At 37.6% G+C, this 18,093-nt stretch overlaps 2 protein-coding genes across 3 annotated transcripts; one reads left to right on the top strand and one right to left on the bottom strand.

The window, feature by feature from the left end:
• The first annotated feature begins 33 nt into the window (after positions 1–33).
• On the top strand, positions 34–2,029 carry LOC104609978 (Pentatricopeptide repeat (PPR) superfamily protein). The gene has a single exon (XM_010276430.3). It carries the CDS (start codon positions 151–153, stop codon positions 1,885–1,887), a length of 1,737 nt encoding a protein of 578 aa, XP_010274732.1. The 5' UTR covers positions 34–150; the 3' UTR covers positions 1,888–2,029.
• Positions 2,030–3,221: 1,192 nt separating this feature from the next.
• LOC104609977 (zinc finger (Ran-binding) family protein) lies at positions 3,222–15,965 on the bottom strand. 2 transcript variants are annotated; one of them, XM_088903868.1, is made up of 7 exons: positions 15,350–15,965; positions 9,644–9,761; positions 9,000–9,346; positions 4,393–4,509; positions 4,174–4,272; positions 3,915–4,036; positions 3,222–3,361 (listed from the first exon to the last, which is right to left on the bottom strand). In XM_088903868.1, coding segments are annotated over exons 1-7 (1,254 nt in total). In that variant the 5' UTR covers positions 15,799–15,965; the 3' UTR covers positions 3,222–3,359. The 2 variants fall into 2 exon arrangements, with proteins under 2 accessions (XP_088759994.1, XP_010274731.1); XM_010276429.3 differs by lacking the exon at positions 3,222–3,361 and having other exon boundaries at positions 3,621–4,036.
• Positions 15,966–18,093: the final 2,128 nt, after the last annotated feature.

The raw sequence follows: 18,093 nt of genomic DNA, 5'->3' as shown, positions 1-18,093 counted from the left end.
TTGAATAACAACGTTCATGACCGAAAGGTCATATTGGTCATTTTACTATATACAAACGCCCTCTCCCTCGTCCATTGTTACAAGAAAGCCTTTGAAATTCCCGCCATACCTCGAACTTCTCTGGAAAATAGAGCCGTTCGATAAATCCAAATGGGGTTTTCGCTTCGAATAGGTCGGAGCTTGATCTCCACAGAAATCCGTAACTTCCGGCGTATTCGCTTTCAGATTCATGGGTTAGAAATGGTTGAAGCAATTCACACAGGCAAGGAAGAATCAAAGAGTGGGGAAGTCATTGACAGAGTCTGCGATTCGTTGAGGAGAGGTGGGAACTGGGATACACTGAGTGGGAACTTCGATTCAATCAAGTTAACCGACTCGGTTGTCGAGAAAATATTGCTGGAATTGAAAGAGCCAGCGGACGCCAGACGGGCCTTGAGTTTCTTCCACTGGTCGGCTCGACGGAAGAGTTTCCAACACGGAATTCGATCATACTGTGTTGCAGTTCAGATATTAGTTCGAGCCCGGATGCTCAACGACGCCCGAGCTTTGCTAGAGTCGGTTATAAGAAAGAGCATCGGAGGAGATTTGTCGGGATTTGTGGTTGTTGAGACGCTGCTTGATACTTACCAGAGCACTAATTCGAGTCATTTCCTGTTTGATTTCTTGATACAAACGTATTCCAAGTTGAGGATGTTCAGAACAGCTTTTGATATCTGTCGCTACCTGGAAGAACATGGGTTCTCTTCGAGTCTAATAAGTTTCAACACTTTAATCCACGTTGTTCAGAAATCAAATCAGTTTGAATTGGTTTGGAATATTTATGAGTTTATGATACAAAACAGGATTTACCCAAATGAAATTACGACAAGAATCATGATCAGTGCACTGTGCAAGGAAGGGAAGCTGCAGAAATTTGTAGAATTATTGGATAGAATTCATGGAAAGAGATGCTCTCCTGGTGTGATAGTCAATACCTCTTTAATTTATAGGATTTTAGAAGAGGGGAGAATTGCAGAAGGAATTCTTTTGTTGAAGAGGATTCTTCAGAAAAACATGATACTTGATGATGTAGCTTATTCTTTGATTATACATGGCAAGTGCAAGATTGGAACATTAGACTCCATAGAACAGCCGTTTGAAGAAATGCTTAAGAGGGGCATCCGTCTAAATTCCTTTCTTTATACTCTGTTCATAGGTTCCCACTGTAAACAGGGAAGAATTGATGAAGCAAACCGATTAATGCAAGAAATGAAAGTCACGGGGTTGAAGCCATACACTGACACGTATAATTTTCTCATCGAGGGAGTTGTTGAAGATGGGAGATTGAAAGAAAGCTTAAACTTCTGTGAAGAAATGATAAAGGAAGGAATTCTGCCCAGTTGCCCTACATTCAACAAGATGGTGGCAAAGCTCTGTGAAAGTGATGATGTAAAGCAAGCCAACACCATCTTGACTATCTTGTTAGACAAAGGGTTTCTACCTGATGAGTTCACTTATTCATATCTTATTGATGGATATGGGAAACTAGGTGAGATCCAAGAAGTTCTCAAGTTGTACTATGAGATGGAATATAGGGCCCTCTCTCCTGGTCTGATGACCTATACATCATTGATTAGAAGCCTATGTCAATGTGGGAAGTCAAAGGAAGCAGAGAATTATATAACTGTTATGGAAGATCGATCATTGTTGCCTACTGTTTTCATTTATGAGATGGTGATTCATGCCTACTACAAGAATGGAAATATGACAAGGGCCCTTCATCTTTATAATGAGATGGTTAAGAAAGGTTTGAAGCCAAGTTATCTTACCTTTTCAGAGTTGATTGACAAAGTTGGTCAGACTAGTTCTATTCAAAAGAGCAAACATGGTGCTGGGCAAACATTATGACCTTAGAAGTTTTCAGGGGTTTTTTGAGCAGTAATGGTGGAGATTAGATTGTTTTCTTCTCTCTATTTGCATTAGAGGATCCTATGTGTGGATACTAGCTTTGGTGACTTCAAGGTCAACTTGTTGTGAGTGCAAGCAATCACCATTCGGTTTAAGTACCACAAAGACCTTTAGTTTTGGACCATGAGTTCCATTCATTAAGCACATACAAGTTTCATTTGGTTGAGCAAAAGGTTCAGACTAGATATTTAATTTGGAGGAAATTTAAGGTTTCATTGGTTTCAATTCTAAAGATGAGCTGAGCATATGGTTTAGAATCTCAGGAACATCTGGTGTAATTCCAGCTTGATTTAAGTGTTTCTTGTGATCAACTGTCTGGAACATAGAAAACTTCACATAAATGTAACTCTTAGTCATTTCTGTTTTATGTGGATATGTGCAATGCTCCTGCACCTGACATTCGCCACTGGGATCACAGGACATGCAGTAGCAATGTCGAGCATTCTAAATTGGTAAGTGTTGGACATCCAAGCAATTGGATCATCCATTGGATGAGTCCCATGTAAGTGATGCTCTATGCTACCAAAAGAAGATAAGAAAAATTAGCATGATGAGATGACTTTGGACCATTTGATTTGATGTACTATCCTCAAAGCTTTCAAAGAGTTGCAGAATTTCTCTCTATTGTTAAAGCATTTTGTACGAAGAAAAACGACAAATTTGAAATCATTAGTCTGCATTTGTCTGCAGTGCAAACCTTGACCAATCCCAAAATTTGTACCTGACTAACTTCTTGACAGTACATAATTGCACTTTCATAACCCTTTTGCTCCTCCTTGGCGTGCAAATTTGTACTGAAATTCAATGCAAAATTGGTGTCAATGAACTACAATACCAGGATGCTGTAGTGTATAACTCAGTTTTTAGTGTAAATTCCTTATATTACACCATGTTTGGTCGTTTCCTTGCAGTATATGGGTAACATAGTCAATGAAATGAGAGGAGATTGCAAATGAGGCAACCAATTGCATCATCCCTCGTTGGTCTTGGTACAGCCACCTTTGGAAACTTCAGCAGCACAACAGTGAAAGGAGATCTCTGATGGAGATAACTGTTCAGCTCGACGAAGGTGAGCACCCCTCATTGGCTCATCCATACCTCTCAATGCTCTCATCTTCATGTCCAGAGGAATTTTGTGGATAACCACCATGTTTTTATCAGTAACTGAAAATGCTTTATTGATGTTAAAAGTATTTAAATCGGTTGTACAAAACACTTTGGATACAATCAGATAAACCCATGAAATCATGCAACATGTTTCAACCCAAAAGATAATCTTCCCAGGGGCTAACTGGCTAAGTAGTGAGATGATTGGCTGATCTGAGAATCCATGTAAAGACATCTCCCAATATTATGTGCTAGCAGTCTTGTCTAATCCGATGATGGAGCTCTCAAGCACCTCTGATTCCTTTTTTTCCACCACTTTTGTTTTGGTAAACTTCTTTTTTCGACGACGTGAGTCCCTTTCAATTAGCAAACTACCAAACGAGGAGAAAAAGTAGCCTCAGATTGTCAAGCATTCAAGTAGGAAAGATTTTTGTCCATTATGTCTTGGATAGTTTTTAGTATATGGTGAGTCTTGGATTACTGGTATACTGTTTTAGTTTCTGGTTGATAAGAATGTAGACCATTTAAATGAAAGAGTGCAGGAAAAACAAAAACCAGCTCATATATGAAGCCAACTGAGAAAAAATATAATCCTGGCTATGGATAAGAATGTAGCTCTAACAACCTGAATAACTTCCAATTTCAAATGGGGAATTCCAAGGACAACGAAAGCAAGCTTAATTATGGACATTGCAGTCTGTATCATCAACACATGTGGTATCTTTTTCTCTCTTTTCTTTCTAATGATAATCATTTTTTCCTCCTTGTTGAACACAAGTTCAACCAAAAAGATAGTGTTATGATATACTCCACTTTCCATCATCATTCAGGCACACATATCTACAGGCCCTAGATGGTTTAAGAAGCTACTTGGCGTGGCCTTTTCCATATTTGATCCTCGTACTGCATCCCCTCATCCTTTGGACGATCGCACTTGCACTTCAGGCAGACCATATTCCTCCTGTAGTTCAAGAAATCACATCTGCAGAAAATTAAAAAAAAAATGTTAATCCATCAATTATATCAATAAACTCTAACCCAATCTCAACAATATATTCATAACCAAATATCAATAAACTGCATGTCAGAAATCAACACTGAATGAAACAAGAGCCTTACGAGGGGCATTCCCACTCCCCTGGATTTAGCTGTCTTTTGGGCCGTGACTCTTGGCACCGCAGGCACTTCATATTGCGAGCAAAATTCATGAATCCACACCTATAAAACAAAATCCAGTTGAAGAATATTTATCTAACAAGTGCCAGCCAGAAAAGATGCACTTGTAATGGCAACATGATAATAATGAAGACAGAGGTCATAGTGGAAAGGAAGATTTACTTTGGGCAGTTCCAGTCCCCTTTCTTCATTTCAACATCATCAACACTAACTCTCTTTGGCCCATCTTCCCTGCACTTTAGGCATCTCACGTTTCTAGCAAAGTTCATGAAATTACACCTGCAACATTGAACAGAAAGGTGCATATTAGTCTTATTGCCTGATATTATAAACAAATGCAATATATATACACACACATGACAGCAACTTCATGAAGAGATGTGCCTAAGTATTACTGAAGTTGGGCATATATCTTCATTAATTTATTGTTCTTATATATATATATATATACACACACACACACACACATACATACATACACACACATAAATGTCAGTGGTGTTAGTCAAAATGTTAGGCAAGAACACAGATGGACCTGTATTGGGTAGTGACTTTATTTCTGTGGCATTAAGTAACAACAGATCCAGGTGTAAATATGTGATTTTCCAATCTTTCCATCGTCTGCCTTTTCACGTAGTAAATACATGGGCAAAAAGTTTTCCCACATAAGGCGATGTTTGGTTTGAAGGAAAAGGTAGGGAAACCTTTGCTCTTCCTCAGGACAGTTGGGTTTTCCAGCTAAGGAGATCTGGTCTAGACCTGTACCTCCTAAAATTATTATTCCCTCCAGGGAGGTGTTCTATAGGAAAATCAACACTTCGGATTTATTGCAGAAGAGAAGGCCTTCCATGTATTTGTCTCCTAACTGGTGTGTACTTTGCAGGGCTAATGGTGAGGACTGCTCTCACTTACTCTTATTCTGTTCTTTTTCTGATGCTATTTGGGGTTGGATCTTTGCCTTGTCTGGGTGCAGGTGGAATTTGACTACAACCGTAGATCAGCTCTTTGACCCTTCCTTCTTTGTGTGGCCCACAAAAACTGGTAAAACAATGTGGAGGTGCATTAGAGCTGCTGCTTTGTGGACAATTTGGGAAGAAAGAAATGCAAGGATTTTCCAAGAGAATGAGAGATATTCAGGCAATAAAGGATTGTATTTTGACCAGGGCAATCCACTGGCTGAGATCATTGGATTCCTTTAAACTATACTCCTTTGATGACATTTGGAGGAACTGGATAGTTGTGGCTAGTAGCAGTACCAGGACGAACAAGGTACCAGTTGTGTGGGTGCCTCCTTCTGAAGGCTGGACAAAGCTGAATTTTGATGGTAGCAGCCAAGGAAATTCAGATCTCTCAGGGATAGGAGGAGTGTTGAGAGATAAAGACAGCAATATCTTAGCTTTATTCTCAGGCTCCATGGGTATAAGAGACTCTATTAGAGCTGAGCTTCTAGCGGCGGTACAAGGTATTCAGATTGCAGACCAGTTAGGAGTTCAGAATTTGCTTATTGAAGGAGACGAGACTCCAAAGTTGTTGTGGGTTGGTTAAAAAATCCAGATTCAGTTATTTGGTGCTACAGGGACATTATGAGGAAAGCTAATTGGTTTTCAAGGAACATGACTGTTAATTCTCAGTGGGTGGGTAAAATAGCTAATACCATAGCGGATGGGTTAGCTAAGCAAGGGGTATCAAGGGAACATTTATTCTGGGCAGCTCTGTAAACTTTCATTTCCTAGTCTGATGTAGTACATTGTTGCTGTTGAGGAGAGGTACCAGCTTGTGCCTCTCCTTGGGCAGTCTGTATTGTAATATCATATTGTTTCTTTTGAATAAAATATCACTCATTAATCAAAAAAGGTAAGGAAACCTAATATATGGTTTGCAAAGGTTTCCCTACATTTTCCTTCAAACCAAACCCAGCCTTATTGTTCTTTGATGAACCATATCATGGGGGCAAAGTTGAACAATATCAAAATAAAATTTTCACATTTAAAAAAAGGGGAAAAAAAAAGTTTCAGTCCATTTACCATTCCATGCATTCATCTTCTTGTCAGCTTTTGTAAATTCTTTAGGATAGGTGAAGTCCCTCTGTCTAGTGTCTACATAGATGGTATTCCAGCATCCATCAGATATGGGTGCGATCGCGCAACACTTTTAAATATTTTCCACTTTTTCTTTCATTTAACATCTACCAGAAATTATGAGTTATATATGTAATTTTGAATAGAACATCCAACAAAGATAAGACGTATAATCTTTGCATACCATTTGCAATCATTACTAGTGTAACTTCTACTTTTTTATCCAGTAAACACTACAGGGACCACTCATCTCTCCATGGGTGTGTCATCTATTTGTAATCCTTTTCTAGGTTAATCCTAGAAAAGGCAGGTAGGTAACCCTGGGTTGTCCTGGTTCAGAATGGATGCTGAGGCCTGTAGAAACACATGGATTGATGGCATCCTAGAACTTCTCAATTAAGCATTTAGAAACATCTGAAATACTTAATTCCTTTTGTCAATGTTAAGGACTGCAGACATAAGATACTTGTAATAAAAGTAAAAACATGCACAAGAAAACATGAATCATCTTGGAAAATTAACAAATTGATCTGTTGATACTTGATACACTCAGAATTATTAATGAATTACTTGAGGCTAAATTAAGCCAAATATGGAACTGTCTTAGGTCCATTGTTCTGTTAATAAACTAAATTTGACGGGCCAAAACTAGCTCAGTTGGCTTGATATTCATGCCATCAGGTTGGTTATTTAGTACATGCCTGATAATCCAAGATTTACAAATCAGACATGAATTGAGCGATAACAGCCAATTTACAAAGCCATGAAGCCCATAATGAGATTTTCTGCTTCTGAAATTTTTGAATTTTTAAGATAGATTACACATTTTACCATCTTTAAATCAGTTTGGAATGTATACTGTTACAAAAGAGTCAACTAGTCAATTTACAACTACCACAAAGTTGTTCTTAAGTATTACTTTTTGTGTGTATCTCCAACTTTCAAAATAGTATTATCTCTGCTAACCACGTTTGAAGGCATGTGCTGGGTTGAGGGGATCTAAAATAGAGATGCCTAAAATAAGAGAGAAATGGTGGAGCAGTGCTTGCATGGAGCTAACAATATAGGCATATACAAGGTGATCACATCCAATTGCTTTAAGCATATTTGAAGGCACCCCCCCCCCACACACACACACAAAAGCCTTCCATTTTATTAACTTATATATGAGGTTACAACATTATATTGAAATAGAAATATCTTTTTTGTGGTACTTAGTCAGCACCTAGGCAGAAAATAGTCGCCACATCACCTAGCAAGGCCAAAACAACTAGCCATTGCCTCACCGTGTTTAGAACACTGGATAGGTAATTACGTATTGTCATATTGGTTTTAGAAGCTATTTTCTTCTTTAGAAATTAATACCAAACTTGTAATGGGTTAAAAAATCTATTTTAGGATATATTTTTTGAATTTCTTTTTGGAGTGAGGGGGGCAATTTGGTTCGCATCAGTATTAGAAGTTATTTTGTTTGTTTTTTCAAATTGATAACTTAAGGATAAAAAGCCTACTTTTAGAAGGTTTTTGGGAGCCATCTAAAAATTACACAGTCAGTCAAAGGCATGGTTGGTTTCTACTTTTTTTCTTAGGATTTCGAGGGAAGTGTCCCGTGTGTGATCTATAAACTTGTTTCCAACCCATTGTTGACCCAAATGGTAGGACCATTCGACCTGTTGCCTGGAGAAAAAGGTAGTTGGATTAACATCAAAACCATTAAACTATCTATCAAAAAAACATCAAAACCATTAAACTTCAATAGAGAATTAATGTAAATATGTAATAAAAAAATCAAATGTAATTTGTTGGGGAAGGAAACCAACAAAGAGGGGAGGTGTTAAGTAGGACCATAGGAGAGAAATTCTCAATAAATATAAGAAGTAGGAGTTGGGAAATCAAGAAAAGGGAGTAAGCTATAGGGTGAGGAGAAGGAAACGAGGTGGCAGAGAAAACGAATGAACCTAGTAGAACTAAGAGAGGAAGGGAAAATATAAAAAAGATGTTTTTCTACCTCAGTGATGAATGCCCAAAAGAAAGTAAGCTGCAACCTCTTCTTCTTTCTCTTTTTCTTTCTTTCAATTGTTTTGGCTGCCCTTTAACATGTTTTACATGTAATATGGGTTTTATTGGTGTATATGATGAACACTATGTCTGCCCATAACTCCAAACCCTTGAATCTTCAATACTAAACCAGGCAAAGAGAAAACAGTTCAATCTCTGGGTCAGATTTTAAAACACTGCCATAAACATTTTTTTTTTCTTTTTGGAATTAACATACTTTTAAACTGAATGAAACTTTGCTTCATTTTTGCTTGAATTTGATTCTTAGGAATTTTTCTTCCAATGTTTTATTAAAGGCCCACTGGTTAAGCAATACATGATTTAGGCAGAGAGGTTTGACTTCATCGGTTTCTATCTATATGTTCTTTTCTTTACCATTATTATGATCCATTAACTGTGAGAGAATTGACCACCACTCAGGCAGTCAGGCTATCCTACATCATTATAGCCATTAATGATACTCCAAAAGATATGCATATGCATTATCCAACTCCACAAGTTTAAGCAATTCCAAGAAACAACAATTTATTATATACTGGAATAAACAAAAACCTGTGCATTAGTTAATGCCTTTCCATACATTCACTGATAAAAAAAAGTGTTTCCAGCATATGAGTTTTTTATGTGACTTACTTGGAACAAATCCAATCCCCTCTCTTCATTTCAACATTTTGATACTGTGTGTTATCCATATCATTTTCAGATTGTTCCTTTCGGTTAGAAGGCTTCAATGCTGGTTTTGGAAGGTCTGGATCAGGGGATGTTTCACTCAGTTCGGTCAGTTCAGAAAGCAGTTTGCGAGCAGATGCTTCAATTTTCTCTCTACCATGAGGTCTCTCTCCTCCAGAAACGACAAGTGGATCAAGTGCATAAATCAACAACATACGCACAATATCCACAGTACGGGCGGCAGCTTCAGATTGTTTTAGTATCACATAAGCTCTATCACATGATCCTCTCAAATTACATGCACTACACACCTGCAAGCAAGAAATTCCAATAAATCCAAACTCACAGTTCTAATTCTAAAACTTCTAAATAATTTAAGTGGTAAACACCTTGCAAATGGATGGATACACACACAGAGGGAGAAAACAAAAATAAACAAACATTGGAATAATCTTCTTATGTTTCAAAAAAAATGGAACAATCTTCCTGATTGAAATATATCTACTTGTTGCTCTTCTGCAATATTGCAATATACTGAAATTTTACCTTTAATATTTTATCAGTTTTGCCTTTTAATTCATTTCAACCAGCTCAAAGAAAAAACTTACATCTCCTTCATCAAGTCTAACAAATGCTCTCAACCTTTTGGCTGAATTAACAGCTTTCCGAAACAGGCTTGGACATCCACGCTCAACAATAGTTTGAATGTCATCTGTAGACAATGATCTGCAACATAAAGGCAATAAACAAATTTATTATATGATGAATCCTATAACGTAACATTCAAAATATCTATTTTTGTCAGTTTTTACATTAATCATGAAAACCGTCATGTAAGCACTAATTCACAAACAAAAGCATATAATTCATAGAGACCTCCATTAACAGTAAGGCTCCCTTTGTTTGAAGGAAAAGGGCCAGAAAATGTTTCACTGGGAAAACATTTTAGTTATGTATTTGACCTTTTTATGGCAAAATTTTGTTTTTGTCCCCTTTATTGCTTAAAAAGCTTAGCCTTAAGTGTAGATCCAAAGGATTTATTACAATTTGTCCTTTTTAATCGTTTTCTATTAATGATCAAAAGAAAAACTTTTTTTTTCTAATTGAGGAGCATCGCAAGGAATATAAAGAAATGAAGCCAAAAGCCCTATAACAAAATTGGAAATTAAAAATATATATACATATCATTCAAATAACAAACTTCACATGTAAAGTATCATCTATCAAAAAAAATTACAAAAAAAGGGCTTTTGTGAAGATAAATAAAGAAGAAAATTTATTGATAAAAAAGCACAGTACATCTTCACAGTGACAAGGAGTCACCAAACATTAGAGAAAAGAGAAATTTAAAATCAAAAAGCACAACCACTCACTAACCAAATCACTAATTCAAAATACAAAAATACCCTCCATAATTCGGCTCCAAAGTCTTCTTTACTGAAACCTTCAAATTCTGGAAGAATTAGAACCCATCCAACCAGTAATTTAAAAGCACAAGGCGTAAAAAAATGTAAGGGGCAATTTGTGCCCGAGGCACACGCCTTTTTGGAGCAAGGCGCAGAAATACAAAAAAAAAAAAAAAAAAACGAAAAATCAAAAAATACATTAAACATAATATTAATAAAAATATAAACTTAAATTTTAAAAGTAATGTCTTAAAAAACCTATTATCTAAAATTAAAATGCATAAGCATAACATGTAAAGTGCATTTAAAATAAAATCAAACATATAAAACATTTTCAAGCATGTAAAACCCATAATCTCTTTTTTTCCTCAATTGCATTACTTCAAGTAGCTAAAGTGATGTAAAACATATTGTGTTCCTGATTCTACGAGCTGCCTCTGTACCATGCCCCTTGAGGCAAACCCAAACAAGTCCATGTTCGGGTCTTAAATTCTTAATTCTGACATAAAAAATAATGACTTTATAACTTTAATTGCTTTTAAGAAGATATTTTATTAAATTGAATGAATGAACAACATTGGCAAATAGGGGGTTCTAAGAGCTCCGGAAAGGGTCCGAGGGCAGAGCCCCCAACCCAACTGCTAGGTTCAAAAAAGTGTAAATTTTAAAAAGGTGCATGCCTAGGCTGAGGCACAAGGCACATCAGGTGCACGCTTGGTGCAAGGCATGTGCCTTTTGAAAGGGCTGCACCTAGGACCTAGGCAAGGCACATACCCTAAAATGCGCCTTGCCTGTGCGCCTTTTAAATCACTGCATCCAGCTATCTTTGAACTAATTAATGCCCTTAAATCTTCATTGCATTTCATTTTCTCTTCAAATATTCTTCTGTTTCTTTCCTTCCAGACCTCCTAACACACTGCAAAGGGGATGCAACTCCAAATGATTTTTGTTTTAGTATTCCCGATAACTCTAGGCCAGCTTCCAAATATCTCAGCATCATCATTGGGTGATCATCCATCCATGTTGAATAGTTTGAAGAAATAACCCCAAATTCCTCTCACGTAGTTGCATTGAACTAGCAAATGTAGAACATTTTCCCCATCCAAACATAACACACATCTGTTTGGGAATTGAAAGCCTATTTTTTTCAGCTTATCGTGAGTGAGAATCCTTCCCATAGATACCAACAAGGCAAAAGCCTCAATTCTTGGAGCAACTGGTTTCCCCCAAACACCTTTTATTTCCACAGGCCCCACCAGATTGCTAGGCAAAGCATTATAGACAGATTTGACTTAAACTTTCCATTCTTGCATTCTTTCAACCATTTTGAATCTGACATCGAGGGATTAACCACCACCTCATGCAACTTTGATAACAGACCCACACATTCCTCCACCTCCCAATCTAGCAACGGTCTTCTAAAAGTAGGAAACCATACCACTGAGCTATTTATAACTTCATTGCATTGAGCAATTGTCACTATACAGCCTTGGGCACATCTCACATAACTTCCCCAACTCCAAGCCAATCATCTTCCCAACATCTAATATTAGCACAAATCCCCACTCTCCAAGACAAGAACTGCTGCATCAAAGAGTGAAAACCCCATAGTTCCCTTCCATACAGTTACCCCATAGGATGATCATACCTCCCTCACATCCCACCCAAAATTAACCGTCCAATACTTACAAGCTACAACCCTTCTCCATAGAGCTTCCCTCTCCCTCCCAAACCTCCAAACCAATTTCCCCAACAAGGCTTTATTGAAGATTCCCACTCCCAAACCCCCATCTTTTTTAGTTCTACACACAAAATCCCTTTTTATCAATAACATAAAGCAATTTCATTAAATATGAATAATTAAGTACATAGATGAAGGGGAGAGATGAACTCTCTTAGCCCTCCCCTACTAAGAATCAAATTACAATATACTGATCAAAAAAAAAAAGAATCAAAATACAACATAGCCCAAAACAAATCATTCCTTCCCACCTCTTGTTTAGCTAGTGCATCAGCAAAAGCATTGGCATCTCTTTTCACCCAGTGAAATGCCACCTTCACTCCTTGTAATACTTTCATGATTTTACATTTCTCATAGATGTAGCACCACCACCCAGACTCCTCTTCCTTTTGTAGCCAACTTATCACTAGTTTTGAGTCTCCTTCAAATGACAACTTTTGGAAATTCAACTCTTTGGCCTTTTGAATTCCTTCCAATACAGACAAAATTTCAGCCCTTAATGAACCCACCTGCCCCAATTGGGCCTGAGTAGATTGCAATAACTTTTCCATCCTCATTTCTAAAGACTTCTCCAATGCCAGAAAGGCTCGGATTACCTTCACTACTGCCATCAAAATTTAGCTTTATAAACCCCTTGGAGGGTGGGACCAATAAGGCCTAAAAGACTTATCCAATGCTAGAAGGGCTCGGATTACCTTCACTACTGCCATCAAAATTTAGCTTTTAAAACCCCCTGGAGGGTGGGACCAATGAAATGCCACCTCCACTCCTTGTAATACTCTCATGATTTTCCTTTTCTCGTAGATGTAGCACCACCACCCAGTCTCCTCTTCCTTTTGTAGCCAACTTATCACTAGTGTCGAGTCTCCTTCAATTGACAACTTTCAGAAATTCAACTCTTTGGCCTTTTGAGCTCCTTCCAATACAGCCAAAATTTCAGCCCTTAATGAACCACCTGCCCCAATTGGGCCTGAGTAGATTGCAATAACTTTTCCATCCTCATTTCTAAAGACTTCTCCAATGCCAGAAGGGCTTGGATTACCTTCACTACTGCCATCAAAATTTAGCTTTATAAACCCCCTAGAAAATGGGACCAATAAGACCTACAAGCTTCCTTTTAGAGGAACAGAAGCAGCTACCTCCCTCCATTTCCTCATCAATCCACCCGCAAGAATGTCCTCAAAGAGTTCCAAGGACTTCACCCGACGGATCACTCTAATGGCGATGGCTTCAATAAGAGCATCCGTACTACTCTCTTTCTCTAAGAAGGTTCTCTAGTTCCTTTCTTCCCAAATTGCTCAAAACATGGCTACCCTTGTACACCTCCATAGGATTCTTCCCCTCTTCTTTGGCCAACTTACAAAAGTAGGAGCAAACAAGCTTTGTACGTTTAGCAGAGGGTTCCACTAGTTCCTAGTGAGAGGGAGACACATCCAAACAAGACACTTATTTTTCTTTTCCTATTCAGGTGCTTGGAGATTACTAATCGCCCTACTTGGGATATTAACTAGGAAGTCTCATGGTAGTGCATTAACCTTTTATTACTACCACAACTTTTGTCGCCCGTCCCTCCTTGGACTCCCCATGTTCGATCTCTGATGATCCTCCACTATTTCCTTATGAACACTGCCTCAAAAAATAATTTAGTTTTAGCACCTTTGTGTTTGGGCTTCGGATTCCCACCTCAACATTCTCTTTGTACACCAAATGAACACCCCTACTTTCTACTGCTGGACCCAATGAAATTTCTTTTTCTCCACCTTTACATTCCACAGGATATCCCTTTGTAATTTTTCTATCTCTTCCAAAACCGAAGCAAGAGCTTTAGAAGGGATAAGTAATTAATCGACAGATTTGAAACAACACTCTAGAGTGATTTTTCCACCAAAAGGCAAGCACCTGCCTTTCCAACCAGCCAGCCTTTGCTCAATTTGGCCTAGAACAGGTTGCCAAGTGGAAGGACCAATGCCCTAGCCCCCAATGGGCAGGCCAGGATATAAGAAAAGGAAATCTCCAATCAAACATTCCAAAGCACTTGTACAGTCCTCCGATACCGATTGTTGAATATCCCCAACACCTATCATCACACTTTTGTTGAGATTCATCTTTAAGCCCATAAGCAATTGAAAACATCTAAGAGCACCCCTTAGATTATACATCTGCTTCATTAATGCATCTAAGAAAATCAAGGCATCATCTGCATATTGGAGAAGAGATATGGTCAAGGGTATACAAGTACCACACCTGTAAGCCTGTAAGAAGTTTAGGCTGATCTAAGTCTTCTTCTTATTCTTGAATTTCTCTTGTTTTGTCTGGGGTTAGAAGTTAGGCAAGGGTATATTTGTCATTACAGTTTTATTACTTAATTAGGGGTATCTTTATCCAGAAATTTTTCATAAGATAAAAATGTAAGGTGGTCTGGCTGGTGCTGAGAGATTACTATTTGATTGGTAACAATAACTTTTATTAAAATGTATAAAAGACCCACCCCCTGCCCTTACATGCAGTTACCATATACCCCAACAGAACTGTTCCCTGTTCACCTTTTGTCTTTCCATAGCATCAGCAACCATGTTTGCTGATCTATATGTCCATATGAATCTTGCATTCAGTTTTGAAGCAAGGGCTCTTAGCTTTTCAAGTAATGCCAATAGTGCCAAGGTCCTTGTTTGTTTTGCTGCATCTATTTCAAGACCACTTTTGAGTCCCCTTCCACCACAAGTTTCCTCACACTTAATTTCCTTCCCCAATAAGGCCTGAGTATATTACCAAAACACTTCCAATGCAGTCACTAAATACTCCTCCAGCACCCAATGCTCTGGGGTTTCCCAGATGGAGGGCGTTAGTTAGTTTGACTACAGTCTCTAAATACTCTTCCAATTCACTAGTTTTCATAGTCAACAATTTTGGTAAATCCATATTCTAGAATTGCAGAATGCACTAGGAAAAGACCCAGCGTAAGTTCAGAGGATACAGTCATACAGGGCGAGATTTATGGTTGTATACTGCAAATCTATCGTGTTCCCTTCTAAGACTAATCATAGGCATGCCCATATGCGATACCATGGAAAAGACACACAATTTGCAGACTATGGTTGGAACCCTTTGAACTTTAATAATCAATCAGAAGAACCAGCTTTAAAATAAAACAAGCAGCGAGAACATACTTGAAAATGTCAAACCGATCGCGCGCAAAGCTCAGACAAGCATTTCTCAAGCGGTTCAAGTCCTTGCTGGTGTAACCAGTGACAGCGGTAACACAGTCACTACCTCCAACCTCGGCCTCATCGTCGACCGCCGCAGGAGAGGATTCATCGAAGTAGCCTTTACTCTTCAAACGATCGATAAAGGTCACCCATTCGGGCCAGGGGTGAGAACTTGCGACTTCGCCATTGTCGGAGAGGTTATCGACGGCGGCGGATGAGCTATAGCCATGGAAGAGTGGTCTTTGAGAAGGATGTGCCTGGGTGAATCGGAGAGAGAGAGGAATGGAAGGGTAAGCGCGGATGTTGATGAGAGTATTGGAGATAAAGGATGAAACTGGAGAGGCGTTTCTGTGAATACGGAAAACGGAAGTGCCAAACAGTAAGCGCCTTGAAGCGGCCGCCATGTTCATCGATTCTTGTAGAGGTTGAAGGATGGAGCAGGACTTAAGTGTCCATTAAATAAAGTTTTAAGCGTGGAGCAGAGCTCAGCTTCAGAGAAGGGGAAGCGAGGGAGAAGGCAACGTCTCCCGTGGTCATGGGAGGAAAATAAATGATTTTTGCTTAGGGCAAAGCTGTTTGTTCTTTTCAATTCAAAATTAGAAAATAATTACCATGAACTGCTTCATATCTAATATATTAACTATTGACCGCTAGTGCTAGTACTTAAGGTGTGAATAATGTGAGTCAAACCGATCCAATCCGACTTTGGTCGATTTTTCAAAATCGCCGGTCAATTTCGGTTATTGTCGATGTTTATAATTTATTTGCTTGTAAAATCGAAAAAGATAATAATTATAATCGTTTATGACCACTGGCACCACATCAGCATACGAGTGAAAAAATGCCTAAATGTTTGTAGAAGCTTTAAAATATAACTTCTCCAAAAGTATGTATGCACTGAAATCGAAATCGACTTTTGCCCATTCTCAATGCATATGGAAGAGCATGAGAGGACTGCTGAAGTGGCGCCTATGTGGCAGCACTTATTGAATAAACATCCATGGAACCAAACACCCTATTAATAAGCTACTAGATCAAGTCAGTTTGGATTATCAGTCTTGAAAATCAAAATCAAGCCAAACCGAATATGTAGTTAAAAAGTATTTTTCCAAATTTACCCTTGGTCATTGCTACTTAGTCATTTCCTATCATAGTTTATTGTTTTAAACAACAATAGTCAAATGAGGAATTGATTTTGTATACATTTGGTTCTGTTGGTGTTTATCTTTGGGGTTCATTGCTTTAAATGTTTATTCTAACAACTTTATTTTAAACATTTTTTTTTATGTTAAACATTTATTGCTTTTATTGTTTGGTTGAGCATAATTTTAAATGTATTTTACCTTCTAACGCCCCAAATATGCCACATAAGCATATCATTTCAACAAATGCATATGCATTGAGGGAACACAAGATTCTAACATTTTCCTAAATGCCTCACGCACATAAATCTAAGTGTTTATGCTTTTTAGTATTTATTTGATAAATAGTGAAATCAAACAATGGTTTAATGATCAATAAATAGAAACACCCATGTAGTGTTTATGTGGTGATTTTTTTTCAATAAACACCAACACAACCAAACATGCCATTTGTCTTGTGTCTTGGGATTGCTATATATATATTTTGTAATGTTTATTCCTCCCTTTTTTACTTTATTTTTTGAATTGGGAAGTTTACAAATAAAATGAAACATTAGATATGGGAAAAGTTGTTTTTTTGTTATAATTTGCGTCAATTTCAGTGTTTAATGGAAATAAAACCAACATGCTTATTGCCTTTTGGGGATTAGCAAGACTTGAAAGAGAGATCCCTAAAACTTAAACTTGCCAAACTTTTGAGGGATTTCAGCTATGCATAGTTGCACACACTACTTGCCAAACTTTGGAGAAATTTCTGCCATGCACAATTGTACACACTACACAACCTCTTACTTTATCTTTGGATTGGTTTTGGTATTAGAGTACCATTTCATTGTTAATTTAAAGGGCATTCAATGTCTTTTAATCTAGTCCATCAACCTCAATGGTAAGTTGCTTTTGGCAAGGCATATTTAAATAATTTTAGAAACCATATGATATATGCCAATATTTGTTAAAATTTCCTCCATGACAAAACAAAATAAACAAACAAGCAAGCAGATCAAGTGCCTATCTAGAGGCTTTTATTGACTTTTAGCTTTATGATATTCCACCTACACATCCCATAAGTTGTGCTTGGTATATATAAACAGAATGCCCAAATAACTATTTTTACAAAAAAAAAAGGGTATTTTAATCCAAAACATTATAGTGAAGGTATCTTATTTAAGGCTTCAACCCCCACATGAAATGGTCTCTTTAGTAGGTATTTTGGCATAAATGTATTTGGGGTTAAGGTATCAACTTCAAAATGGTCACGCAACACTCCATTATGTTACCATTGCATCTACAATCCTATTTAGTTTAAAAAAAAAAGATGCAAGAAGGCTAACTAGATGGACATTACATTGCTTTATTTTCCCTTAAAATAAAAGGTATAAACATTTTAAAAGTATAAATTGATTAGTAAATTTTATTGCCATGACATCACATGGGTTCTCAAATACATTATTGTTTGAATAAGTTAAAAGAAAATACAATCCTCAAACATGCATATTCATGTAACTCGATGCATTGTGTTGTATTGTAATGGCCTATGTTTCCACTGTAAATGGGCCATTACAA

The sequence above is a fragment of the Nelumbo nucifera genome, chromosome 4 (genome assembly GCF_055504915.1).
Source record: "Nelumbo nucifera cultivar China Antique chromosome 4, China Antique-T2T, whole genome shotgun sequence".
NCBI classification, from domain to species: Eukaryota; Viridiplantae; Streptophyta; class Magnoliopsida; order Proteales; family Nelumbonaceae; genus Nelumbo; species Nelumbo nucifera.
This window is presented reverse-complemented; position numbering and strand designations above follow the sequence as displayed.